At 41.9% G+C, this 27633-nt stretch overlaps 1 protein-coding gene across 1 annotated transcript in view; it reads left to right on the top strand.

Annotated features, from left to right (window-relative positions):
- The window catches only part of DMRT1 (doublesex and mab-3 related transcription factor 1), a 61266-nt gene that overhangs the window by 14178 nt on the left and 19455 nt on the right, over positions 1 to 27633 (top strand). The window contains exons 3-4 of the mRNA XM_068928713.1: positions 9758 to 10041; positions 20038 to 20200. Coding sequence (XP_068784814.1) covers positions 9758 to 10041; positions 20038 to 20200 — 447 coding nt within the window. The remainder of the gene's footprint in view (positions 1 to 9757; positions 10042 to 20037; positions 20201 to 27633) is intronic.

Raw genomic sequence — 27633 nt, 5'->3', positions numbered from 1 at the left:
CACTGGTGGTTATTAAGTAAGGCACATCACACCAGGCTCAGGAACGTCCCGAGCTAAAAACAATTGGAGGCTGGGAGAGCAGGGCATTTGCCCGAGTCCTGCTGTTTCCTAAGTTTCTGTTCATAGCCATCGGTGGGGATATACCCTTGGTCTGGACCAGCACAGCTGTGCTTAAACCTGTAAAGGCTCAGGGAAGAGACGGAAGGATGATTAAAGGTCCAGAAAACCTCTCCTAGAATGAGAGACAGTAGTTTATTTTACCTGTTAGTGACCCTCTGTAGTTAAAAGTTTTCTGTGTCTTTTCACTGGATGGGGTTTGATGTCATTAATGAAAGTAGTATGTGGATGCAAAGTCTTGTTGTAAGGATTGTGTCTCAAGGTGCCTGCAGAGTAGGGCTCAAGAAGGATCAACACAGATAGTCTTAATTCTTGAATCTCCCTTTTTTTCCTGAAATGTGCAGTCTCCGCAGTGTAATTTTTATCCTGCAGTGCCTCATTCTGGCTAATGTAATTCAAGGAGAGGTGCACTGTCCCATTTAGGACTGCCTTAGCCCTTTACAGCTTGAACTGGAAAAGCTGTGCCTCAGGCAGAGTTTGCCTTATTCCGGTTAGTGCAAATTATCACTCCGGAGTTGATGTTAGGGGGAAGAAAGTAGTGTTCATTCCTTCAGGGTGAAAATCAGTATTGTTCTGGCAGTAGGATAAACCTTGAGAAACACGAGAGTTCAGCCATTGACGTCTTCACGGATAAAGCCGGCTCCTGCCCACAGAGTGTTTACCCTGCTCCCGCAAGATAGCGCTCCCATTATGCCCGTGCCTCTCTGATAATATTTACCAAATTAGCAGTGTGATTGCTTAGTGGTGCTAGGGCTGTTGCAGGACATGCCAGCTATTTTCTGGCTGTCAGAGAGCCATTCGAAGAAATTTGTGGTGACTAGTTGTTTTTGTCTCGTGGTGGTGGGAGGAGAGGAAAGTGAGGTAGGAGTTGCCAAGTGGTATGTGCCCCAGCAAGGCATAGCTGTGATAAGGAACCAGAAATGGGCAGTTTTGTCCCAGGGTGCTTTAGCTCCAGGTAAAAGACCGGGAAACCTGGAAGAGGCTCAGAGTCATTGGACTACTCTATTTTTTGTGTGTGTTATATTTCCGCTTTGAGAAGAAAGGCATTTTCTCTGCTCAGCAGCAGATCCTTTTTCTCCCTGGTTGTCGTTGAAGTAGTACCTAAAGACTGTCGTGGCAGTAATCTGTTTTGGCTATGATTTATTGTCTTTAGCTTAGAGACACAGCTGCTTTGAGCCCACACAGCTGATATGGATGATAACAGGTTTTTTTCACCTCTCTCTCCCTCTCCAGATCTTGCTCAGAGCACAGCTGGGCATATGCAGGACTCTGAGGGTGCTGTTGGCACTTAGGAGAGGGAAGGAAACCATGGTTTTCTTGCAAGCTTTCCGTATCTGATCACAACTGGTGCAAGAAGGCCACGGAGGTGCTTTCCTCTCTGTTTTCTGTGGTGTTTCCCGTAGATAAATGGGGGTAGAACTGCCCTGTACGTCTCAGAAACGGGGCGCTGGGATGGTGACACGAGTGCAGCTTTCCCTGCTGCTGTGCAGGCCCTGCTCTTTCACTTAGGCATTTGTCTGCCTGCAGAAACACAGACGCAGTGTGGTTTTGTCATGCTTATACTAGTACTAGGTTTCCTGATGTTTGAGAGCCAGTTCGAAGTAACTGGCCAAAGGTCTGGAAATTGTAGAGAAACACCAGAAGGAGTTTACCTCCACATCAGTGGCTCAGGTAGCCATCTCTTATGGCCTAAATTCAGGGATGTTTCCAAGGATCTGGAGTGCCTGTTTTTTTTTTACTCTTTCTAATTTTACATTCTTTACACCGTAAGAATTTTTACAGTGCAGCTTTATTCCAAATTGAGTACATGTCCCTTTAGACTTCCTTCTGTCTATCTTGATGTCAGAAAGTATTTCAGATTTTCTTATTTTTGGGGAATTTTTTTGGTCCCACAATTCAAAACCATCCAAAGCATTTTTTTACTTAGAATTTGCTAATAGGTAATTTCTTAAATATATCTTTCAGGTAGAGATGGGAGTTGAGAACTTTATACATACAGAATCACCAAAAGAGAGGTTTTAAATTCAAGCACCTGCTGGATTAATAAAAAGAAGACCAAGGGGAAAAGAAAAATCAGGATATTGGGAGGCAATTTATTTGTTTTTCTGGAGAGCTATTTCTCTGTGGGGGTCAGATTCCCCTGTCCTTACAAAGAACAGTGACAAACTCAATGCACTGATTTGTTTCAGCAAGATTATTAGCAGAAGCAAATGATAGTGTGACCCAAGTCAGTATCTGGTCCTTATCTGAGAGCTTTGCGAGAAGCAAAGACCAGAACCTGATCCTTCATGCACTCACACCAGTATCCATAAGGAACATTTCCTGTAAGTTTTGAATTGGGCCAAATTTGTCTCTAACGCTTAGGACCTCGTACTGCACTGAGAGAAGCCTGAAATTAGGAAGAAAGGTAGTTAAAAGCCTTTCCTTCGCTTGCTGAAGTGGCAGTAAATGGGGTTTTTGTGTGAAAGCATTGGGCTCAGCGGAATTTTACAGCTGTAAAAACAAGCCGAAATGGTAAAACATCAGACTGGGAAGAGGGATGAGAAATGGAAAAGGAGGCACTGAAGAGGAGAGCAGCGGAGACCTTCTCTGGGACTTGGTGTTCGGGTGTAGGTATTTGTTGCTGTTGTGTTCCTCAAAGTAGACTAGAGAGATTCCAGCCCTGTTCCTTTCCTTCTCTTCCTGAAGAGGTTTTCTTTTCTCTCTCTCCCTCCCTCCCTCCCTCCTCCTTTTTTATTTTTTTTTATTTTTTTAATTTTAGCAAAAGCAGGGAGTGGAGAATAGGGAAGTGGTTGGCAATATTGATTGTAACATTTTGTATGGTATCACATGTTCCAGACCTATACAGGGTACATATAATAAATCACACACTACATGCTTAAACAATTTACTGCTGGCTTTTCTGTGTGCTGTGACAGGTGCTCAAAAGGTCAAAAAAGCTTCCTTAACAAATTTGATAAGATAATGCAGTGAGCTGTAACAGCATAAAGTCCTGGGGGCCATAGACCAGAATAGAAGAAATAATTATGCATGGTAATGGGTAATTACAGATAATGGCCTTTTTTGGGGGTGGCAGAAAATACACAGCCCCACAGCCTTGCCTGGAATGAACATTGTCTAGCACATTAACTTTATAGCAAGCTAAAAGTTCAACACTGGAACAAAAGATAATCCGTAACTTCTACTGAGAAGAGAGTAGAAATTTCTCCTCTCTAAGGCAGAACTAGCATGAGGGTTTGTTCCTTGGGAGGCAAAGTGTCTCAGCGGAAAGTAAGTAATGGTGCCAGCTTCCTTTGACATCTGAAATAGCTCTGTCATGATTGTCTGGTGGGAGAAACATATTGTTCCAGCATTTCTGATTATTATGTTAGGGAGTGATTTCACACCGGCCTCATTCAAGGCTGCTGTCCGACCTCAAAGCCAGCCATGAATTGAACTAATGCGTTGCAAGACTTAACATTGCCAAACCAGTTAATAAGAGCATAAGGATGCATTATAGTGAGCAAGGGGAAATTGTTAGGTGCAGATCCAAGACTCTCTTGAGGTCTGTAGGCAAGTGTTTCCTGACTGAATAATTAATTTTTGGAGTTTTAATGGCCAAGCTGTCTACTGTAGCAGAGGCTGGCTTGCAGAAAGGCATAAACCCTGCTGTGATGAAAACAATCACTCTTAATTAAAAACTACAGGAAATGTAAACTAGTAAAAGCTTGAACTCTACTCACTGGAAAACAGCTATACCTTCCTGTTACTTGGGTAAATCTGTTACTTGAATAAACACGTTTCTTTTGCATTTTCAGTGCCATATCTTTGCGTGTATAGGGTCTTTACAGGTGAATAAATAAAAACCTCTTACGAACAATGACCATACGTGTATAAAAAAACTCATGTCAATAAATGCAGACAGCAAAATTCTCTAATTGTCGCACTGCCTATACAGCATCCATTTTCTGACATATATATAACCTGAAGTAGACTAATTAGCTATTAGAGCCATATTAGTAAATTTAACCATGCCACAGCATGCTTCCAGGCATTGCAACTTGACTCTATGTGCTATCTTGATTTTTAAAATGGTTCCTGGCATGGCTCTCTCCCAAGCTGACGAATGCTCCCCTCGGATTCCTGAGTGTGGTCCAGTTACCATTCCCAATAGGCAGTTTGATGCAGCCACTCTGTTTTAGAGGGTAAAAAAGTTTAATGCTGTGGACTTTGTACCGTTTATCTCACTATCAGCAACTTCCTCAGGCATGTTTAATTTACTAGTATCAGTGAATAATAAGATTTATAGCTGGCCCTTAACAGTTCCAGTAGCAACAGAAAATTAAGTTGAGTGTTACTGGCAGAACTTCAATGTTTGCATTTCTTGGTTTGTACACTTAAAAATGCATTTGCATCTGCAAGATAGGGGTGATAGAAGTTCCTATAAATTCCCTGTCATCTCTTCTCTCTCCCTCCAAAAAGTAAGAAGGGAAAGAATGATCTATACACAGGCTGCTGTGTTGATTTTGCCATGCATATCCGCAATTTGTGTAAATCGCCATAGCTTTATTGAAGTAAATGGTCTGAGACTGGTTTGCATTAACTGAGGACTGGACCACTGTTTTTCACCATGCTCTGCTAAGTGAAGGCAGGAGCCTCTCGTAGGTTACTGAATATGTAAGAAAGACCCTTACATGTAACTGACCCTGAGAACTCACCTTCCTTAAAAGAAAATCCTAGCCATTCTGAAATGAATTACTGGGTAACTACTATTAATATGCCATAGAGCAGGAGAGTCGTGTACAACACTGCAAGATCAATAACAGTATTTATCATGCATCATATTGATCTTTTATGAAAGAGTGGGTCATATTTCACACTGTGTACATAGTGGAAAAAAGTAGCATCAATTCTCTACAGGAATTAGTAAAGATATAGAAAAGAGCTTAGAAATGCAACTGAACACAAGTGCGTGAAGTGATACTGTTGTTATTGCAAGAGCGTTGCTCACACAAGGAAGGCCTCAGGCTGCTTTACACTGTAGACGTGGTGACCCAAAAACTAACAAGGATTTTAGCAACCCCTTCAGTTTCTGTTCCTTCTCATATGGGTTCAAGCCCATATGTTTGGTCGTGTTCTAGTTACAACTTGCAAAATGTTAAAATCTTGATAATGCAAGTGGAAGCTTAGGGTTAGTGGCACATTTATTTTCCTTCATAAATTTGGGCCAGGATTGTGCGTGCTGCTGCACACAGCAAGGGAAGGACCCAGGAGCCCTTCCCAGTTCTTGGAGGGTGAAGACAGTCAAGGCCCCAGTCCAGCACCTGCAGCAACCCTGTTGTTTTAAAAGGGCAGGTGGAGGGGTAGAATTGGGAGTCTGACAGCACAGCAGCAATTGCCTTGTTGAAAGCTTAATTCATGTTAAAAAATTGCTCCCACTAGAGTAATGAACCTTGGGGCTGCCCCTCATGTGCAGGTGTTGCCGACTTCTACTGTAATGTGGCAAGCTCTAAAGCAGGGGAGGACCCTGTCTTCGCCAGCAGAGCTGTTCAGCTGCATTGAATTACATTTGCAAAAAAAACCAGCTGAAAGCTGCATTCTTAACCTTGGTATTCTGTCCTTGCTGGCAAAAATACAGCCAGAGACTAGCAGCCTCCCTTTAGTAGAATGCCTTCATTGCTGAAGAGTCACAAGAGAGGCCTGTGGGGAGGGTCACCAAGTAGATAGGAGTCATGTCGAGAATTACAATGCAGGCCAAAGACCAGCCAAAGGAACCCCATGCCACATGGTGGTTTATTTGCAGCCTTTGCTTTAAATAGATCCACGTTATTCGGCAGTCCATGGCTGTGCTTGAAGATCTTGCAACCCAGAGACAGTGTGCTTACCTGGCAACTAGCTAGCAGATTTCAGCTGGAGAGGGCCAGCACAGACAGGGCAAAAACTCCACTGGATGTATGATAAACAAGGCATCTTCTAAAGACAGAGTCCCAGGTGCCTTGTTTTATTCCCAAGACAGGGTATAGCTGGGATTCTCTGACCAGTAGTTCTCCTCCTGTTGGCAGTTAGCACTTCCTTGAAGGTACTCCATGCCTTGAAGGTACTGACTGGTCTGACCTGCTTTTCTTTCTGAGCTTATGTTGCTGAGGAAAAGGTCAAAGACTTGCAGGGCTTTCTTTACTAATACCAAAATTCTTTCCCCTTAATGCATTTATAGTTGTATATGCTCTGTACTTACCGTATATATTTAATGTATGCATTAGTAGTAGGAGATTACAAAGTTCAACCAGGTTAAATATGGTAAAGTGAAAGGCTGGATTCAACCCCTGTTGCTGACCCTGGGCATATCAGAGCCGTTGAAGAACTGCATGAACTCAGCTCTCCAAGCACCTCTGCTCAGAGTCATCCTTCCCACAGACTAATTCAAAACTGTGAGGAGTTTAGAGGAACCCTGGGGGTGCTCTGACCTTGTCTGACCTGGCATCTGCCAAGATTCCGGATGGCATAAAACTATGTCTTGTGTGAGATGTCTCCCTTTACACAGATGAAGCACCGAATCTCATCCAGATGCTGCATAAAAAATGCAGAGACCAGTCACAAACCACGACATCAAAGCAAAGCCCATCTCCTAAATTCCGGGGGCAAGAGTGAGTTGCAGCATGTGGCAGCTTTCCACTGCTCTTTACCAGATGTTGGCAGTCCCTCCATCTTCAGGAGCGTGATGTGGCCAAAGATGTGGGAAGAATTAACTCTTCTGCTGCCTTTCCAGCTCTGAAACAGGAGTCCTCATTCTCTACAGGCTTGGGTGTGTCCCTTCAGTTGAACTTTCCCTATTCCCAGGTCTTCTGCTTTTTCCAGCATGTTACTAGGAGCACTTTCCTGTGTTGTAGCTGTAGCTCAGTGCACGTGTATCAGGGCTGTTACGAGAACTGTGGATTCCATAATTCCATATTTATAAAAGAAAAACACCCCACCCAGGCTGCTGATGTCTGGGGATTTGTGAATGTGGGTGCTCGGGTGGATGAATGAGCAAGTGAACAGCTGTAGGGATTCTCTTGAGTCTTAAGACAGCAGTTCATGGTACTATACAGGTCATTAGAGAGCGGGGGGACAGCAGAAGAAATGTAGAAGGCTATTCTGACGGATTCATAACAGTTCTGAGCACTAAACCACTGCATGCTGTTGTACAGCTAGATAAAGGAAAAACACATTCGGTGGCAAGTGATGGAAGCCCCAACCACGGTTCGGAGGTAGAAAGAGAGAAGAAGAGGCAAAAGGCTTATTTTTTCTCCTACCTAATGCAGCAGAAGACTGTAACCACAGCACTTTTTTTTTTAGGAAAGAGCTGTAGCATGGCCAGATAGCTGAACATCACAATGACATTAAGGATGCTTTTGTGATTTGGAGCATGAATGTGGGCAGGTCACTGTTCTAACCTGGCCTATCTTGTCACACATTAGAAAATAAGGTGCATATCTTTCCAAAAATTTCGGCAAAGTCTTCTACCTTCTGTCCTCCTTCCTTCTAGCTGCTGACATCTCAGGGTGGGCTTTCCTCTCCTGTGTGGGTGTAAAGACCCCCATTTCTTTTTTTACCTTTAGTGCTAGTACTCTTAATGGAAAGCATTTTCTCTTCTTATGATGCACTGCAGGTGGGACAATGCTGCAGGTACTTCAGAAGAGGTTGCACATCTGTGCAGAATAGCATAACACTTCCATAGGTTCCACAGCCAAGGCTGCCTTGCATATCTCTGTCTCATGTGAAATCTATATTCCAGCAGGGAAGGTATTTATTGTAAGATTTTGCCTTTGGCTTTTGGCTTTCAATTTACAGCATGAAAAGCAGAGCAGCTGGTCTGCAGCATTATTCAGGAACTAAATTCTGGGAAGGGCAGGCTCAGGCTCGTGTTGTGATTTATCAGAATTGTTGATTTTTCAGTGCCAGTGGTCTAGGTTCTAATTTAAGCAAAGACACAAATGAGATGGACTTGAAGACAGGTCTGCCTAGAAGCAGAATAATAGCAATATTAAAATTTGGTAGGAATGTGCAAAGACTGTTTATGAAGGGTCTTTCATGGCATTACATACTCTGTTTTGTGTGCAAGTTTGCGATATATTCAAAATGAAGATAGCCAAATCGCTAGGTTCATGCTCATTTAGGGCTGAGGGGCAGAAAAATCAGGTTTAGGAGACATAAAATGCTCTATTTTGCTTATAAATGTGTAAAGTTCATTGATGTCAACAGAATGTCAACAAGAGCTGAGCAGTGGCACTGTATAATTTAGTGACCTGGACTGATACCATCTTTGATTGCAAAGAGCTTTCATGAGAATTAAAGAAGTGAAATAGAGTTGGTTTGCAAATGTCAATAATTGTTAAAACTGATGTTTGGATTTAGTGTGCAGCTAATATACCTTCTGTAATGTATATTAGTATTAATATACATTAATTGGAAAGTATTACAATGACTATGAGAAGCTGGTAAATGCCACCATATTCATTTTACAGGTAAGTAGCCAAGGTACAGAGATACCAAGAGACAGGAACAAAACCATCCAGGTGACATCTGCCTGACATCTCCCTTAGGGATGGTATTTGATGTGTGCATATTGTCCATACTGTTTCATCTCCATGCTGATAACCCTTGAGAGCGCATTGGTGTGCTTTAAGCCACATCGTTTGCCCCTCCACAGTACAGTTAGACAAGGCCATATTGAAAAAGCAGCAGCTTCTCGTGGAAGGGATCGTTATGCTGCAGAAACCATGAAGGTTGATTCAGAACAAGATTAGCTTGACATGAGCTAGAACCCTGACTGTATGAATTTACAGACATGCCCTTGTTTAATTTGTAAATGTATATTCACCATCTGGTTAGACTTTCTAGGGCTGTAGCAGTGTTTGCTGTATTGTTAGTTTACAGCCCAGTATGCTGTCTTGGCCAGATAAGTGATGCAGTATATCAGAGAGAGCTTGGGCATGAAGCAATATCAGCAAGCACCTTCCGTTGTCATCCTTGGAAATACCACAAGAGACCAGTTGACTTTGGACAAGGGAAAACTACTTGGATGTGGAGGCTGGCAAGGACTGAGGGCCTGTATGCAGAAAGTTAGCATTTGGTTTGCTGAAGCACCTTGGCTGTAATACCCTGCTTTCTGTACTGCACTTTCTTTTGGCTTTGTGGTTGTTTGCCTGTTCTAAAGATGTGTCTAGAAGGTGTCCTCTCTCCTGAAGGATGTTAGGAGTAAAAATGTCATCCTATGGTTAGAGCCTTTCTGCTTCCAAGTGATTAAGAGACTTGACACTCAGTTATAATTAATTTTAAAATAATAGCAGGCTGCATCATCAGACCAGCTAGTGTAAATCATTATCAGACCAGTGTATGCAGGATGAGAACTCAGCATATTGCCTTAACCTTTAGTTGGTTTTTCTTCTCTTATGTAGTCTACAGTGTGTGTATGGAGGTGTTGTTTCTCAGGCTCTGAATGAACACCAATCCACTAGAGTTTCCAGCAAACAGCCAGCTGTATTTCCATTTCAGCTCCCATCTCTTCCTGTGTGTTATCCTCAGTTCAACCTCCTGGAGGAGAAGTAACTTGCCAAAAGGTCAAAGCAATGCTCTTCGTGGAGCCTCCTGTTTCATAACCGCTTGTGTTTTTCTTTTCCAGAGGGACGGATGCTCATTCAAGACATCCCTTCCATCCCCAGCAGAGGGCACTTGGAGAGCACGTCTGATTTGGTTGTGGACTCCACCTACTACAGCAGTTTTTACCAGCCATCCCTGTATCCTTACTATAACAACCTGTACAACTACTCCCAGTACCAAATGGCAGTGGCCAGTGAACCTTCCTCAAGTGAGATGGGGGGTACGCTTGTAGGGTCCCCTGTGAAAAACAGCCTTCGAAGTCTCCCAGCAACATACATGTCAAGCCAGTCAGGAAAACAATGGCAGGTATGATGTTACACAGGTGTTAAGTGTGAGAGTGAGGTGTACAGTAATCTATTTTTTTAGGGCTGATTCCAATTTCATGTATGCTGAAAGCATTACAGAACCACATTCCAGGTGTGGAATTAGACCACATTAGGAAAGTTAGGTGAGAGCCAAAATAGGTGGCTGTCATATGATGCAGTACAGTGAAAGCAATGGTGTAGATGTAGCTAGGCTGTCACAAATCGTAATGAAGGGCATCCACTTGATTTTGTCTTTTGATTTACATCATGGTAGATTATAGGCCTACCTAGAATACCTATAGGTATACCTATAGGTATACATATAGGCCTACCTAGAATACCTACAGGTATTCTAGACAAAAGTATATTGGAATTAGCCAGCATAGCATCCTGGGAGCTTCAGGTGTCACTTCTGAGAGGCTTTGCTCTTTAGGAACTTTTTATTTTCTCTTCCATTTTTCACATCCAAAGCAGTGTCAAGGCTGAAGTGACCCACCTTGTCAGGCCCATGAGATCATGTTACTCTGCAATTTGTTGGTAGCAGTCATTTGAATGTGACACAGTGTCACCAGTGGTATATCCTGACAGCATCAGGGCTTGGGATTTCAACTTGGATAGCTCAAGTTACAGGCTGTGCATGTTAGGTTAGCACTAGAGCTTATTTTTTTTACAGTTCTGTGTACTTGGTTAGTTACAGTATAAATCCAACCCAGCTCTTACTCTAGGACTTGATAATCATAGCCTGCTGGTTTTTACTAAGAGGAACTAGTGAAAAGAGTAAATCTACCAAGGTAAGAGATTTCGTGACAAAACAAGTTGAGTCATTCCAGTGACCCTGGGTGCCCTGTTTGGCCTTGGGCTGCAGTTGCACCTTCCTGTCTGAAATTGGACTTGATGGAGTTGTACCCTCTGGGGCTGTGTATGTCCATCTTCCTGTTTGAAGACATGAGAAGGAAGATCTCTTCTGCGGAACATCAACAGAAGTCAGGTTCCCTTCTACAAAAGCTACATTGTGAAGGTGCTCAACAAAGATTAAATATCCACCAAACCTTGCTTTCTAAAGTGGGTAGAGGGATATTCATCTTTGCTAGTGGAGAATTGCTCTAGTTTTGTCTGGCGCAGGGAGCAACTTTGAAAGGGTATTTTAACTTCTGATACTGAGGAGCATGAACTAAGTGCAGTGCAATTGCAATTCCTCTCTCAGTCCATATCACTTGAGTGAGGCTTTCCTAGCATTAGACACTTCTTTTCATGGAAAGACCCTTCTGAAAATGCAGATTAGGGCAAGAGCTGACATGGCCACTGATTTTAAGATCAGGCCTGTGCTTACTGCTCTTCCCAGCACTAAGTCTGTTTTCCAGCATGAGTACAGTTGTATGGGGAAAAGAGCTGCCTCCCTCTCTTCTGCTGCCTGAGCCCAAAACCACAAGTGCTCTCTTCTCTCAGTGCATTGAAAGGTTTCATGGTTCTCACCTTCACATATGTGCAGATACGCCTTTTCGGTCACATGCATTGGTAGCAGCCTCTGTAGCTGCTGAATTTGGTTGTCACATCAAGGGGAAAATTAGTTGAGTCAAGATGAGAACAGGATTTTGTTTGTGGTAGTAAGGTGAAGTGCTAGTGCTTTCTTAGGTTTATTTTTAGTTGATTGGGTTAACCTGGCACATCACAGCAGAACGTTTCAGATGGAATGTAGTTTTTGCAGGACCTAGTGTGACAGAGCCTATTGGAGAGCTGATGCTTGGAGACACTATCACAGTACAAATGAAGGGCTGCAACATTTACGACCTAGAGGTGATGTTCTTACAGGCTGTTACTCCCACTTCACAATTTTTCCAACTGGTAGAGACTTCTGCAGTTTTGCTTTCTTGAGAAAAAGAAAAGTAAAATTGCTGAATTGACATCCTAGACAGTAAATAGTGTTCTGAGGAGGAGATGCATGAGGTTACACTAAAACATGTTAAACTTAGGAGTGAACAGAGTATTTGCTCAGTTGTTGTCGTATACCATAAACTTGAACCTAGAATATTTATGTAAGGAGTACTGGGCTGGAGCGTGTTTTGGAGAGGTTGTCTGTTATTTATGGAACTTTTGACACATTAACTTACAATCTGACTTAACAGTGTTCCAGATGAGTTTTATATGGGGCTATACTTTCTAATAAGGACACGTATTAAAGAAATACAGTCATATCTTCCACTCCTTTTTCTCTTGAGGTCCTGCAGAATCTGTAACTCTAACTAACTTCTACTTCAGTATCACTGACATTAGTGCGATACCAAAGAGATTGTTAAGAAAAATAAGCTATTATTATCCAGAAAGGATTGTTTTATTTCCACCAGCAAACTGAAAGCACTGGATGGTTTACTCCCTCTATTCATGTCCATGTGAATTTATTGATTTATCTCACCTAAAGATTTGAATTTCCCCATGCTAAACCTTCTGTGATCTCTCAGAGCTGTTCTGGTGAAAAGTCTTTGCAGAGAGACTAGAGGAAATACTTTCTACCTGTGGCAGTGGCAACTTCCTAACTTCTAAATTGCATGAAACCAAAACTCAAGTCTCTTATTCAGTAGTACAGAGTGTAGTTCAACAGGTAGAGTGTTGTCCTGTAACTTATGAGCTTTTTTTCAGAGACTGATCTGCAAGAAGGATTGTTATTGTTGGAAGAGTTATGAGTTATGTGATTTGCATACTGCTATAATGGCATAGCATTGCACAAATAATCATAAAAAGTTTTATAGTGAGAGGTAGACTAGATAATACTATATGGCATTAGGTGCAGTGATGCTTAGATGGTAAAACACGGCATGGTGTTGAATCAGGTTTGTTGTAAGGGGAATGAGCTCTCAGCAGCTGCATAGGGTTGAGCATTTGTTCTGTACATGGAAGGGTCCCAGCCAAGGGAGACCACAGAAATCCAGTGTCAAATGGAGAAAGGTGAATGAGTGTCGCTGTCAAGTACAGTGCGGAGTTACAGGAGAGTTTCAAAGCGTGGTCCACAAGAGAGGAATCTTGACTCCTCTCTTAGTCCCCGCTTACACCTTCTGTGCTGGCAAATTCTTTCGGGGGAAAACATGTTGTTCTATCTACACAGGGATTTTTGCTGGACCACCTGTATAGGTTAGGTTTGTTGCCTTTTATACACGCACGTACTTGCTTAACCAGTCTTCCAATACTAGTGAGCCTTCCCACGTGGTTGGTAGTGCCATAACTGTTTTGAATCAGCTTTTGGCTTTTTTCTTCTTTACCAAGATGATAGCTGTGCAATGCCAGCTGTGACCAGTGCATGGCAGGTTGCTAACCTCTGAGTCTGCAGGACAATGTCTTTGTTGGTATAAGCTAGCTGTTTGTTCACTGAAAGGTAACCTAATTTAAGCAGTAAGCATAGGCAGGACACCTGCCTTTTCCAGGCTGTCTTGGTAGAGGCACGCTTGTCCTGGGATAAGCGTAACTACGCAAGGAGAATTGCATACCTCAGGCAAGACAACTTCTGGGTGCAGACAAGGCCTTGGGCAGCCCAGCTGTCTGCTGTTTCAGAATTTAGGGAGCAAGGGAGAAAAGCTGGGGAGGAAACATGTGAGTGTGTGTGGGATGGGATGAGGATTAATGCATCATTGAGCCTTGGCAAATAAACTGAATCACTGAATCTTTAATGTAGATTAATGTCAGATTTCATTAGTCTTTGTTCTTTGCAGGGGCTCCTGTACTTGAGTGTATTAATGGAGCTGTGAGTTTCTGAGATATTTCTCTGGAGATTTTGTTAGTTTGTTTATAATTATCCCAGAAGTTGTATCTATCATGATGTGATAAGCATAATGAAGGTGGTAGTTTTGTTTGAGGCCCTTTCAGTCACTTACATGCTGTTGCTTTTGCCAGCTGTAAGGCAGATAATCAGATATGTTTGATGATGCAACTTAAGAAAATACAAATCTAGGTCTGAGAGGAAATGTAACAGATGCGATGGTTATTATACATCTCCCTTCATTCTGGTTCTTCCATGAGCAACTGAGCAACTGGACTCTCCCTTGAAGCTCTAGTAATTGTTCATTACAACAGGAATTTATGTGCATTCCATCCAATTAACAGTTAAATAAGTCCAACATTGGTACCACAAGTTAGAGCATGTTAATACACAGTGAAAGTTGACACTTCCGGAACCAGTCTGTCTCCCTGTTACCCATTGCACAGGGAGTAATTGAGAAATGCTGAGGTCACTTCAGTCTTTTTTACTACCCCCCCAACCCCCCCCAAAAAAGAACCAGGATGGCAAAGTTCCAAATCTGATCAGTTTTAAGTTCTCTAAGGTGGCAATTAAAACTGCTAGCATGTGACCCACAGCCTAAAGGGCAATAGTGACTCCTCGTGCATTGACATCCTCCCCAACAAGTGTTAAAAACTCTTCTGGTTCCTACAGCCAAGCTGGTAACACATCTGGAATGGTGTGAAACGTACACCCACATCAGGGGACAAGCGGCTGAGTTTTCTTTGTTACTGTGGTAACTCCAGGGAGCCTGCTTTGGGTAAAGGTTAAGGTTAGCATGGAAGTTTTGGGCAGATTTCAGAATTTCGTCTAATTCTGTTTCACACTGAGGTTCCTTTTTTTTTCTTTCCTTTTTTTCCTTTTTTCTTTAATGCAGCTTGTCAAATCAGCATTTTCACTTCCAGAGGTCTCTATTTTTTATTCCTCCGTTAAAGCATTTTAGAGTAAAAACCTGAAATAAGCATTGGTGAGAGAGACTGAGACATTTTGACTCATTTTCTAATATGGGAGTTATTGTTATTTCAGAAGTGAAATAATCAGTGTCACTGCATTAGAAGGCTGATTTTTAAGGATTTCTAAGAGGCAACAAACTTTTAAAGCTCTCTTTTACTGAAGTCCAGCAAAGTATTTTTGTGATAGGGCAACTGGCAGTTTTAACTCTTAGGAGTAGCTGTTTGCTAGTAAAATAGGTTACTCTTTTCAAGTTCCACAATCTGTTTCAGGTCTCCCGCACAGTTTTCCTTCAATAAGCCTGGCCCCCCCTTACAAAAATATGTGGTTTGAATCTGCAGAAATTGATATTAAATGTGCAAATGCATACATATATGTGTGTGTATGTGTGCAAATATATGCACATCGTGCAAGTCCCCTGACCCAATCCCAATTTTCTGTGTAAGCAGTGCATTATATACTGTATTCATAACATACCCTTCACACTACAGATTTATGCTAAAAGTATCCTAATGTTTCTGACAGCTCATGTGTGACATGAATGTAATCCATATTTCTTAGAGAAGCTAATCTAAGCGGTTTATTTTCCGATACTGCTGATAGGGCTATATCTCTTGATGTCACAGCGGTTGAGATTCTGATGGTAACATATTGTTTATGGGTCACTGCCTTTGTCTAAAAGAATAGGTTGGAACAGAATAGCAAAGGTTAATTAAGTTTGTCTATCAAGGAGGGACAGATATAAATGCCTCTTGTATTTTTTATGCTAGAATCAAAGTAAGTCAAGGCAGGGTGTCATAGTCTCTTTTTCCTCATGCTGTAAAATCTGCTTAGTTGGTTCTAGGAGTGAAACAAAACCACCTTGAGCAGTACAAGTGCGAAAGTAGTTGTGAGGGGTCAGCTCACTGGCAGTAGCGTTACGAGATAAGAGAGTTGTAGCAACCCTGGTTTACAGCTTGGGAAGCTAAGGCAACCGAAATTTGTTAAATAACTTGCCCAAGGTCATGTAGCCAGCAAGTGATGGAGCAGAAATCTCTGGATTTTCACACCAGTGCCCAGCAGCCTTTTTCTCCTGTCACACCAAAAATTGACCCGTTAATTCTGTTAACAATTTTGCACCCCACAAGACTTTCAAGGCAGAAAGAGGAGGTTATGTTAAAACTCTAGCAGAGTTTCTGTGGTGTTTCAGTAATTACTGCAGAGGAGCAGAACCGTTTTCTAGTCTCCAGGACTGGAAGGAGAAGTGAGCAAGCAGCTGTGCCTGTCCCATCTCTTTGTTGTCTCTGGTCTGCCCGCTGTCTCCTCAGCTCTTCCCCCAACAGAGACATGCAGAGGTTGTGCAGATGCTGCCAGCTGCTTGGATGGAAGAGCTGGGCTTTTTACCTTGCTCTTCTCCCAGCTCTTGAGAAAGCCTTGATGCAAGAGTGGTTTCTTTATGCTTTCTGGCTTTCTAAATATATTTTGTCAGTGTTGGACACTGTTGTAGAGCTGCTGGCTGTTACATTCAGTGACTGGCAAATTTAGTTTCCAGCCTGCGTGTGTGCCAGAAAAGCTGTAGCTGCCTGTTGGTTGCCCATACTGGCTTTACAAATGAACAGGGAAAGAATTCCCCATGCACGCGTGATTTTTTTTATCAGACTATATTTAATTTGTTCATGGGTTATGAGCTGCTACTTGCAGTATGTTCTTTAAAAAGTTACTGAGTGCTCACCGTATTGTGCAATTTAGGGGAACATATCTGTGCTGAGCAGGCTGAATCTGCTTCTCAGATGGTCTCTGTCCCCCCATGAAGTCAGTGAGGTACTTGGTAAATCAATCAGTGGCTTGAAGGCCTTTGGACTAGGGTCACCTTCAGCCTGCGGGTGGGACAGGGCATGAGTGACATGTGGCTGGAAGGGGATGCACTAGAGTAAAGGAGAAACTCAAGCGTGCTCTGCAGAGAGCAAGTATAAGGACTGTCTCCCTTTTGCACTGCAGAAAAAAGATTTGTTACAACCCTGGAGATAAAGAGAAGACTGCTAAACTACATGGCCTCGATTAAAGTGCTTTAGTAGTGTCTCGGGGCAAGGCTCTGCTGAGCCAAGCACTGCATGCAGCCACAGTAAGACGTAGCCCTCCCACCGAAAGGCTTGCAACAGGTGTGTGAAAGGAGAGGAAGCAGCGGGAGAGCAAGGCAGGGGTGAACCTGAAGTGCTGTCTGCAGAAAAAAAAGACATCTGCTTTCTGGGCAGAGTACACAGCGTTTCTGGGGGGGTCCTTCCCTTCCACAGCATTTCCTGACTTAAAACATGCCTTGTTTTTATGGCACATACTCTGCAGGGATACAAACCAGAGCGGCTTGTGGGACTGCTCCATTGTCTGTTTGGGGCTTACTGTGAGGCTGGAAGGAGACACAGGCATCTCCTACCATGATCTGTGCAGGACCTGGAGCTTACACCCTGAAGCTCCTCCAGGATGCGGCCCCTACAGGGATCCCAGACTTAGTACCTGGCTCCAGGGTTTGGAAGGCTGGACTGCCCTGAATCAGAAATAATATGAATATCCCAGGGCTTCCCATGATTTGTTTTGACTCCCTTCCTGGCTGAAGCACCCAAAAATGTGCAAAGACTCTCCAGAGGTGGAGGAGTTAATATGGAGCAAAAGGCCCCTTCTCATTGGGTAAAGATCTCCTAAGCCCCCTTTTTAATGCAGCGCTAAGGTCAAGAATTTTTACGACTGGTTGTTTTTTTATTGTTACTGTAAAATAGGATTGCTAAGCACTGTAAAAAGGAAACCTTATGGTTCAGATTTACTGTGGTGTATATTCTAAACACTTTAATAAAACAAAACCAAAAGCTTTTAGATTTTCTTCAGTGGTTAATACACAGCATATTCTTTGCAGAGCCAAGCCTCCAGCTGTCGGTCGAACTGTGGTTCATAGACTTGGTGTGGGTAATAAGATTATAAAACATGTCTCTTGCTAGCCAGCTACCACACACTAATAATAATAGTAGTAATAATTCATTGAATCCAGGGATTTTAGGTGAGTTGTTTTCTTAAGAAATGGGGAAAAAAAAAATAAAAAGGCTTGAAAGGAAACAAGTCCCTGCATACATTCTGCAGAGGAAGGAAACAAGAACATCATCATTTCAGTGCCAGGGAGCATTCCTTCCATTTTGTTACAGCTAAAATAATACTGTCTCCAGCAGGTGATATTTCTTTAGTGGTATGTATGCACATATGCACATGGGAGAAGGGGAGATGTGAGAAAGGCGGACACTGCTGACAGTCCTGCCCCGCAAAGGACACATAGGCAGTGTAATTCAGAAAGGCAGCCAGAGAGGAGTTTGATAACTTCTCTTTCAGTACTTCCAGAACTGTCCAGCTTTGTGGGTGTACAGATTCAAAATGACCTTTGAACTGAGCTTTTTGGCAGTTTATATTGCCAGCTTGTAGTTTTAGGGCGGAAGGAGCTTGTGTATTGTTGATGAAGTGTTTGCAAAAGCATACCCCTCTCTGTCCAAAAGGAGACGGCCTTTTTCCAGAGCAGCAGAGGTCCAGGCAGTGGCTCTGTACAGAGCCTAACTGTTCTGACTTCAGATTTTCTCAGGATGTCACATAAAAAGCCTTGAGGCATGTAATTTGTGTAAAATTTGGTTTGCTGTCTACCGTGGATGAAACATTGCTTGGTTTAAGGTTAATTTTGTTTGTGCATGCATAGGATGCAGGCAGTAAAAAAAAAAAAAACACCATATAAGTATTCTTTTACTTTATAATAGAAAAATTCTTACTTTCATAGGCTGTAGCAAAAGAGACAGAGATGTACCTTGTTTTTTGAAATCCCTGTAAATAGCAATTGATCTCTCTTGGAACTTAATCTCACCCCAAACTTAACTACAAACAGAAAGTAGGAGGTTGCCCTGTGTCTTAGCTAATGCCAGAAAGGTTTCCTGTGAGCCACACCACGTTATTTTTGGTTTGGCAGTCTAAGTATTAAAAGCAATATTGAGCACTAAATTAATAAGGGAAACACTAGAAAATAGTTAGTTACTATACATAATTACCAGCTAAAGCATTCTGGTAGCTCTGTCTGTTGGAGGCCCAAGGCCAGATTCTGGGAATCTGCTGAAATAAAGCAGCCACCTTGGACAGCAGATTCACTGCCTCTGCATCCACTGCTCTTTAGATATGTTATTTCTCAGGCTGAGAAGTACTGTGGAGCACTGAGCTGGGTATGAAGAAGCTCAGTTGGGTGGGACCTGAAGCTACAGTGGTAAAGCAGGCAGAACTCTTATTTAGTTGAAATGAGACATGGGCTGAAAAGGCCCTCCAGCACTTTGTCTTGCAAAGAGAACTTCTAATGTCATAGCTTTGCATGCACTACTAACCGCACTTTTAGCTCTATATGTGATATAAAACTGTAAAACTTTTTTCTTTGCCCAGAATGTTTCTGTCTTATAATAATTCCCTGCCTTAGGGAGACTAGACAATGTTACCTTTCCTTTTGAAGGTCGTGATCTTCTAAAGTGTTGGGCGACTTTCTTTCAGAGCCTTGTGTCCATGTCACATTGTAGAGCTTTGGAAAAAAGGATGATAATTCTGTTACAAAAACAAAACAAAAAAGACATTAATGCCTCTCCAAGGAGATCCTTTTAGGGTGTTGGGATAGGATAAACTTCCACTTCTGATTCCACATTGGTACCAGGTGTAGCCAACATTGCTCCTAACTTAGTGGGCTGTGGGAGAGAGAAGAGGTTGTCTTATTAGTTGTCAGACATGGGGCTGACAGAGCTGACTTGGTGAATTGCTTCCAGTTGTGGTGCCACTACAAACTTCCTGTGTAATCTATCCACAACTTAGTTTATCTGTATAAAATAGGGAAATTATTACATTTCACTGGATTTTAAGGAAGTGATATATTTGTGTGTGTGTGTTGTGCTCTGCTTCAGTCTAGTATGTCCTGAATAGGTTAGTAGATGGACCTGCTGTCTTAAACCACCTTAGTGGGTTCCTTGTGAAGTAGTTGCCACTCGTCTCGGACTTGTTAGTTTCTTTGGGGCTTTACGGATTGGATGGACACTTCACGTCCTCTGAAGATAGTAAGCTGGATGTAGGCAGGGGTCAAATCAAAGCAAAGTAAAATCTAAGGCAGATACCTCTGGATTTAACTTCTCTTCCAACCACCTTCTCTTCCATCTGCCATGATCTCCTTCAAAGATTTGTACTTGTGGGACAAGAGGGTGCAAAAGCAGTGCTGGGGCTCAGCTTTCATATGCTGCTGTTCTGATTCTCTCTCTCTGATAGATGAAGAGCATGGAGAACCACCACGCCATGAGCTCCCAGTACCGGATGCATTCCTACTACCCACCCACTTCTTACCTGGGCCAGAGTGTTGGCACACCTGCATGTGTCCCACAGATTTTGACCTCTGAGGACATCCCCTCATACTCAGAACTGAAAGCGAGAGGTAAGTGCACAGTAACCCCCTGGGTTTCTGCTACCTTTTTGACTTTGGACAGGCATCAAAAAGGTGTGGTTTGCTGTTGGGAGGAAAGTCACTAATGCAGAAAGTAGGTGTCAAAGAGTTTACAGAAGGTGGTTGGATTTCTGAAAGGTGTGCAGTACAGTAATATTGTAGTGCTGTATTGTAGGTTTGTGGTACAGTAATACAAGTTTATATTTTAGAAGCGTGGTGGTTTAGGAAGGTAGTTAGTTGGTACCTTTCTGCTCCTGTGCGTGTTTTCTGTAAACTGTTGGAGGAGTCATTTGAGGTATCTTTCTGTGCTCATCAAAAGACTTTCTCCAGAGAACGTGTGCTCCAGTGAAAAACTCATCTTTCCTCTCTTTTCTTCTCAGAACTGCTGTTCATAATTTTTTCCCCTCAGGATCCACAAGCCTCCCACTGAGCCTTTGCTGCGCTGTTCTTCCTGAAGCACATATGGAAACTATTTCTGTATCCCAACCATGTAGTGAAGCCCTTCACAGACTTGCTTCCTTCTTTGTTGTCACTCATATTGCTTCATTTAGAAGTACTCTAGATAAATTCATCTTCTGACATCCAGTCTTCTTGACTCTACTAAGATTACTGTTAATCTGCAGTAATTTTTAGGAAAGCGTCAATGGATTTACCTGTGTTGACACTGTGGTTTTGACAGTTTTTTAATCTCACTTCCTGGTTCTCTTGCACGCGTACTGGGCAGAGTACCTTTATGTTAAAATGGCCTTGCTGGAGCAGATCGAAGTCCATTTAGCTGCTTAGTCCATTTAGTCTCTGCCCCGGGAAGGGGCCAGTGGTGGATGCTTGGAGAAAGAAGAAAAGAAACAGAGAAAGAGTAGAGTGATCCTACTTCATGCTTCCAAATTTTCTACAATCCTACAGCATTCAGTAGGTGTCCTGAGTTGATGATTACTTCTCAACTATCATTTTCGCTTGCTAGTAGCTGACCTGAACGCCATAAATTGATATGTAGTCCTTCCATAAGTCCCTTTATGCTTCTGGTCTCTTTGTAGCAATGAATTTGGCATTTTAATTCTGTACAGTGCAGTACAGTGTGTGGGAAGTATTTCCTTTTGTTTATTTTACACCTGACAGATTTTTTGTGCTGGTTCTTTTTTGTGCAGTGACACCATTGACAACAATATCCTGCCTCATTTGCTTCTCTGATGCACTTATATGTTGAAATGAATCTTCCATGGTGACATGCACATGCTGAGCCTTTTTTATACCTGATTAAAGGAAGTGTATTATGTAGGTTCCATAATTATTTTCAGCCAGGTCCTTTTTGCTGCTGATGTTCCAGTGTCTTTTACATTTGTTCTGTGTTGAAAATATGATTGCTTGTGCTTGTGTCATGGCAGAACCTTATGGACTTAAATGAAATTTTGGAAGGTGCGATACATATAAGATCTACAGCTGGTATAAATCAGTGTTGAGCCCTTGAATTCAATAACTCTAGAATGATTTATACTAAAGAGGTGGACTATTGTTTTGGAAGTGTCTGTTTTCTGAAAGTCTTCCAACTAACATATGGCATATCAGATAGATGAAGAAAGAACACAAGGTGTGAGGAAACCTTAGACTTTTTCTCCTGTTCCAGTAGTTTTAAATGGCTTAGAGAAATCAGTGATCCTTGGTTCATTTTCCTTCTCTTTTCCTCAATTTTATTTTCTTCTCTCTTCTCTGACCACCACTGAACAATGACGTCTTACTTTCTGCTGATTGGTCAAAGAAGCGGTTGGCTTTATGCTCAACTGCAGTTGACACTTTTTCTTGCATCCATCACTACTAACTCACTAAGAAGTCTTACCAGTCGAGTGTTCTTACAAATAGACAAAAGACCTTATACCCTTTGTTCCCAAATGCACTTCAGTAATTTTTCATCGCTCTAGAAAAAAGTTGTGTGTAATGTGCCACTGATTTTTAAACTGCATAAATACTGTATTTTCAATAATCCTTGACTGCTTCTCCAGACAGTATTCCACACACAGATATTGTTCCCTAAGTTACACCATCAATCAGAAACCGACAAGCAGTGAGATGTAATTTACTGAGATCAAACAGCATTTTCCAGACTCTGAAGAAGTGCTTTTCCATAGCAGGGAGCTAGTGGGTGAAAGAGGCACCAATATTTTTGTGAGAAACTTGAACGTGTGAGCAAGATCCTGCCTGTTTCATGTATTTCTTAGAAGCATCTTCTTTCTCTTTTTGCCTGCTCTTGGCGTATATGACTGCTTTTACTTCTCCATCTAGAAACAAAATAATATTCTCAAGCTGGTAGTCTGTGATTTATACTCCCATGACATTTTTTCTTCTAATGCTTGTCAGAGGATTTGGCGTTTTTGCCTCTTTATTATCATTTGTGTTGAGGCCGAGTCAGCCAGCAGGCTGTGAACGGTGGACCCTGTGTAATACGCCACAGTGGTCCATTTCCCCAAAGTATTGACTGCAAGTGTTGTCTTGTACAAAAGACATACTCTTACACATTTCGCCATCGATTTTTGGGCTAAACTTTCTGTACAAAGCATGACCGCTTTGTATGAAGCAACAACTCTGGCATGTTCCCACAGGGTTAGTGATTGCTACTTTAAAGACAATGCCAGTACACTTTTAAATTAGCAAGTTATCCTCCAGTCATTCTTCCTTTTCTGTGGTTGAAGTGGCACCATGCTCAGAGATGTGTTTTCTTTCTAAGAATACATACTCATAGATTTTAGGTGCAAAAGGGAACATGAGGATCATCTAGTCTCGCCTGTTGTTTAGTGCAGGCTATAAAACTTCACCTGCAGAATTCCTGAAGCAAGCGCTTAACTATTTTTTAAGATCTGTTTGTAGGCTCATGTATCAGTATTCCAGAAATTTTACAGGAAGGCAACAGGTCAAACTAAAAAACTTCATTTTGCAACCACATTTTCAAAACATTTGAAACCTGTATCTTTAATGCAGAAATGGTTATTAAATTCCCAGCCACAAATCAGAGATGGTCTTACAACACATGCAGTCCCTTGCCCACACTTCAGTTGTAACTTCAGCTTTATAGAGGTTTTGCCAGTTCATATATTATCTCGGTTAGTATTTCAGTCAGACTATTTCATTAATTTTGTTCTGCTAAGTTAACTGCCTGTTTAGACCAGTTATGCTGAAAGGGAGGAGAGAGGAGCTAGCGGACCACTGATTTACACTTTCTTTGTTTTTATGAATGGTGAGAAGTTCTCAGGAAGCTTCTGACATTTGTTCATGAGATCATACCATGTTGCAGCGTGTTGCATATAGTAATAGGCTGACATTTTCTGAATGACAAAACACCATCACTCAACCTCCTTGCAATTTGAAGTGGTTCTAAATAAAATGATTTTGCTTCCAGCCAGCACAGCTGCTGCCCTTCCAGCTGAAACTGGAAAAATAGGGAGGAAAATAAGATAAACCAGTGACAAATGGCAAAGGACATTTTCAGAGGACTCTCCTAGATCACCAGGTTGTAATTTGTATATAATCATTTTTAGAAAGAAGGGGAATTTTCTGCTCAGTACTTTCAAAATATTTCTCCTCACCTTTTTCCTGCTTTGTTCTTATATTTTTAAACACAAGCAATGAGAGGAAAAGGATGTATGAGAGGTTGTTACCAGTCCCTGTGCGTGCAAAGCACAGTTTAAAACATGTCTGTCTTTCGGAAGCCAAGGTGAGAGATCCTTATGCGAGAAGCGGAGGAATGGGAATGTGTATACAGCAGTCATGAAAGGATATTCAGTCTCAAAAGAGACATATGCCTTAGTCCCCTTGATTTCCATGCTATAGTGGATTTTTTTTTCCAATGGGGCTTTTTAAGGATTTGGTCAGTGCCTAGAATTAATAAATACCTTCCACTGACTTTGAATCAGGTCCCTCTGTGCTTAAATTAAGTATATGCTGAAATACCTCCACAAGACTTCATCAAGACAGTATGAAAGTGCATGCTTAGATCAGAACTGAGTGCTTAGCTCCGTGTCCCACTTCTGCTGGTTAAAAATTGAGCAATTGCTTGGCTGTATGGGGGTGGTTTCCAGATGTGGGATGGTGGTAGAAGAATTTTACATCTAAGTAGAAGGATGCAATGGAGAAACATCCCTTTATTTGCAAACAGATGCACACCCCTTTGATTTAAAATCAGATACCTTGTCTCAAAAATGGCATGGGATAAAAGTTTTGTCCTTATTATGTGAACGATTGAGGTCGTTACCCTGTATGTCGTTACCCTGTATGTCCCTGTCTGTGGCTGAGGAGATGGCTTGGATTTAAAAGTTGCTCTGCTTGCTGAATGGGTTTGAATTTTTCCTCTCCTGTCAGTGTCTCAGAATAGCTGGAAATACAAGCAATGAATCCTCTAGCAGAGGATTGTGTTTGCAGCTTGAACATAAAGCAGGAGCCTGAAATGTCTTCCGAACACAAATGAGAAAAACTCAACAGTTTTGTTTAAATCAGCAAACAGCATTTTCCAAAGGAAAACATTTCTGCTAACAGTTTTTTCTTTAATCAACAGAGCAGCATTTAACATTTTCAAAACATTTTCAAGCAGTCAGCCCTCTCTAGAAGTTAAATAACTGGTATCCCCAGTTTTACAGTTGTGGAAACGGAGGAACAGTCATCAAACAGCAAGGCTTGGGCTTTTCCAGAGTCTGAACATTAGACTCATTCTTCCTTCTCTGTAGTTGGGCGCCTATTGAAGATAGTGCTGATCCACTGGAGAAGCTCACCTAGTCTATGGAGCATTTCTATAAAGAATCTGTTCCAGTGTCTGCACAGCTTAGGGCATGTTAGAAACAAGTCTCCATCCTTAAGACAAAAAGTTTCATTTCAGTAAAAGAAGTGTTGGAATGCGGGGAATGCTGTACATCAGAAAAACGCAAGAGAGGTCCTGGGTGAGGACATTTTTCTTCAGCTTGAGTTGCAGTGTATGAAAGCCATGATTCTTTTTGATGTTTCTTATGTACAATATTTTGGCATGAGTCTGTGCCCTTGAAATGCCATGCAAGGTAAGACTGGTGTTCCAGAGTCACAGGTGGCACCTGGATGTCAGTGATCAGAGAGGTCACATCAAGTCCTGGCATGCGGAGATTCGTGAGACCAGGTACCTGAGCTTGTACCGTTCCCTGCCAGCGTTCAAGCTGCACAAACAGCACTGCAGCAAAAGGGGCTGTTTCAGGATGGCTGAAAAGTGACTCCAAAGAGTGGAAAAAGAACTTGAAATTAACTGCTCTTTATTTGCAGCTGGTGGACAGGATCCACTGACTGAGCTATGCTAATAAATCACTTAGAGAGGTAGGGCACAAAAGTAGAAGATACTCCAAATTTTCCTCTGCCAGAGAGCTAGAGGCGCTCTGCACAAACTAAAAAGTGACTTTTACAGTCCAGCATGGTGCAAAGCATTGTCACCTCTGAGGGCTATCACTTCAACTCCTTTTCTAAGCACCTTTTTGGTAGAGCTCCAGCAGAAATACATCTTGAATTCAGAGTGGCTTCAACAGCGGAATATGTGAGGGAATACCATTCTGCTCCTGGAAATGACGTAGTTAAGTGATATGTAGCTTGTGTGGGGTGTGAATGTATGTGTGTCTGTCTCTGTATCTTTTGCTTAAAAATTGGCCTCTGTTCAAGAATATGTCATCTCGTAGTGATGAAAGAGGAAGTAGTGTTTGCTGAAACTTTAGTCTATATTCTCCGCTGACTATCCATCTTACAGCAAAATTTTGGAAGGAAATTTTGAAATAAAACAGAAAAGAGGAGGGGGTAATCATTTAAACGTGCAGATTTTGAAGTCAGCTTAAAGCTCTGTATTTTTGTTACTGTGTCACTTGATCAGTGCATAATTGTTTATCTTTTCTGTGCATTCTCATTGCTGTTATTTACAGTCCAGCTGGCTGTGCTGTGTGCAGTCTCCCTTAGGCATTCATTGCAAGGATATCATGAAAACTAGTAGTTTTTGAATTGCAGTTCTCTGAGCCTTTGTCCACATGGCTGGTTGTGCATATGACACAAATCACACCATCTTCTGCTCTTCTTGCCTGCAACATTCCCATTCGTATGCAGGACTCTTGTAAAAACCTGTGTTTTGTGGCTTTCTCAGCATGATACAGTATAGCATGTGTGGGTTGTGAGTGGGGAAAGTTTGTGTGTGTGTGTGTGTGTGTCTGTGTGTGTCTGTGTGTGTGTGTGTGTGTCTGTGTCTGTGTCTGTGTCTGTGTCTGTGTTTACCTCTGTTAAATAAATTTGGTACATTCAGAAACTTTGACCTGTGTTCAGTTGACCTGGATTGCAAGCATCATCCATGAAGTAGATTTGTTGTTCATATGTAGCCTGGGGCTGAGAAAACCTCTGTGGAAGTCAGAAAACATATTATTCTTTCTTTCATCAGAACAGATTTTAGATAATTTATTTAGATAATAAAGGTTGCAGACCTTTTTTTGGCAGATCCCTTTTAACATATCATTTTCAATTTGACTAAACAGTTGAATTTTGAGCTTCACTGTCTAGGCAACTGGTGGGCTTAGAAATATTTTTTTGAAATCAAGCAAGTCGCTAAGCCTTGTTTGTGACATTCTTATTCATACTTCATTTTTCCATTTACTGTAACAGCAAGTATCATCAAGATACATTTGAGAATATGAGGCACAATCAACAGTAAGTTCTGGCAAGCCATTTTTCTGTCTTTAAGCCTTTTTGTAAATAATTAGTCTGTATTCTGAATGAGGTTGAACTGGTGAAAATTTGGCCAATATTAAAATAGATCTATAAGGCCTGATTATGACAGAGTAGGGAATTCCTGAAAAGCAATGAATTTAAAACATTTGCTTAAATCTCATTCTACTTCAGTTATTCTGGATTAATAGGATCATTCTGGCAATTTCTTTTTTAAGTGCAGCCTTTATGTTAAGCTCACTCCAGACCACACAGAAATAAAACAGTATGTGTAGCAAAGCAACTTGTCTTTGCACAATTGCAGGTTTGATTCACGAGTTTTGCTGATTTATGCCAGGGTGGCTGATGAGCCCCTGCTGTTTGCTGTGCCGGTCCTGTAGCAGGAGCCACTGGGCAGACTGAATTTTTGTTGCTTTTTCCCCCCAGTTGGTTTTTGCAGAGATAGAGATATGTTTAGAATAGTAAGCTGTCATGAAAATTACGTGTGCTTTCCTTCGTTACTGCCACAGTGCCGTGGTGAGCAGGAGCAGGCAGCCTGAAGTCTGGGCAATGCAGGTTGGACCCCATCTGCCCACATCAGCAAAACCATGTCCCACCCAGAGTGTGGCCACTTGTTGAGCGTTGGAAGAAAGGTTTTTATCAGGGAAGGTATCTGTGCCAAAACATTTTCTGTGAATCAAAGTGTAGTGTGCAGACTCTTTTAAATTCAAGCCTGCATGTTCCTAAGTGTT

This window comes from Struthio camelus, chromosome Z (assembly GCF_040807025.1).
Source record: "Struthio camelus isolate bStrCam1 chromosome Z, bStrCam1.hap1, whole genome shotgun sequence".
NCBI lineage: Eukaryota > Metazoa > Chordata > Aves > Struthioniformes > Struthionidae > Struthio > Struthio camelus.
The sequence above is the reverse complement of the archived record's forward strand: the minus strand, read 5'-3'. Positions and strand labels throughout refer to the sequence as shown.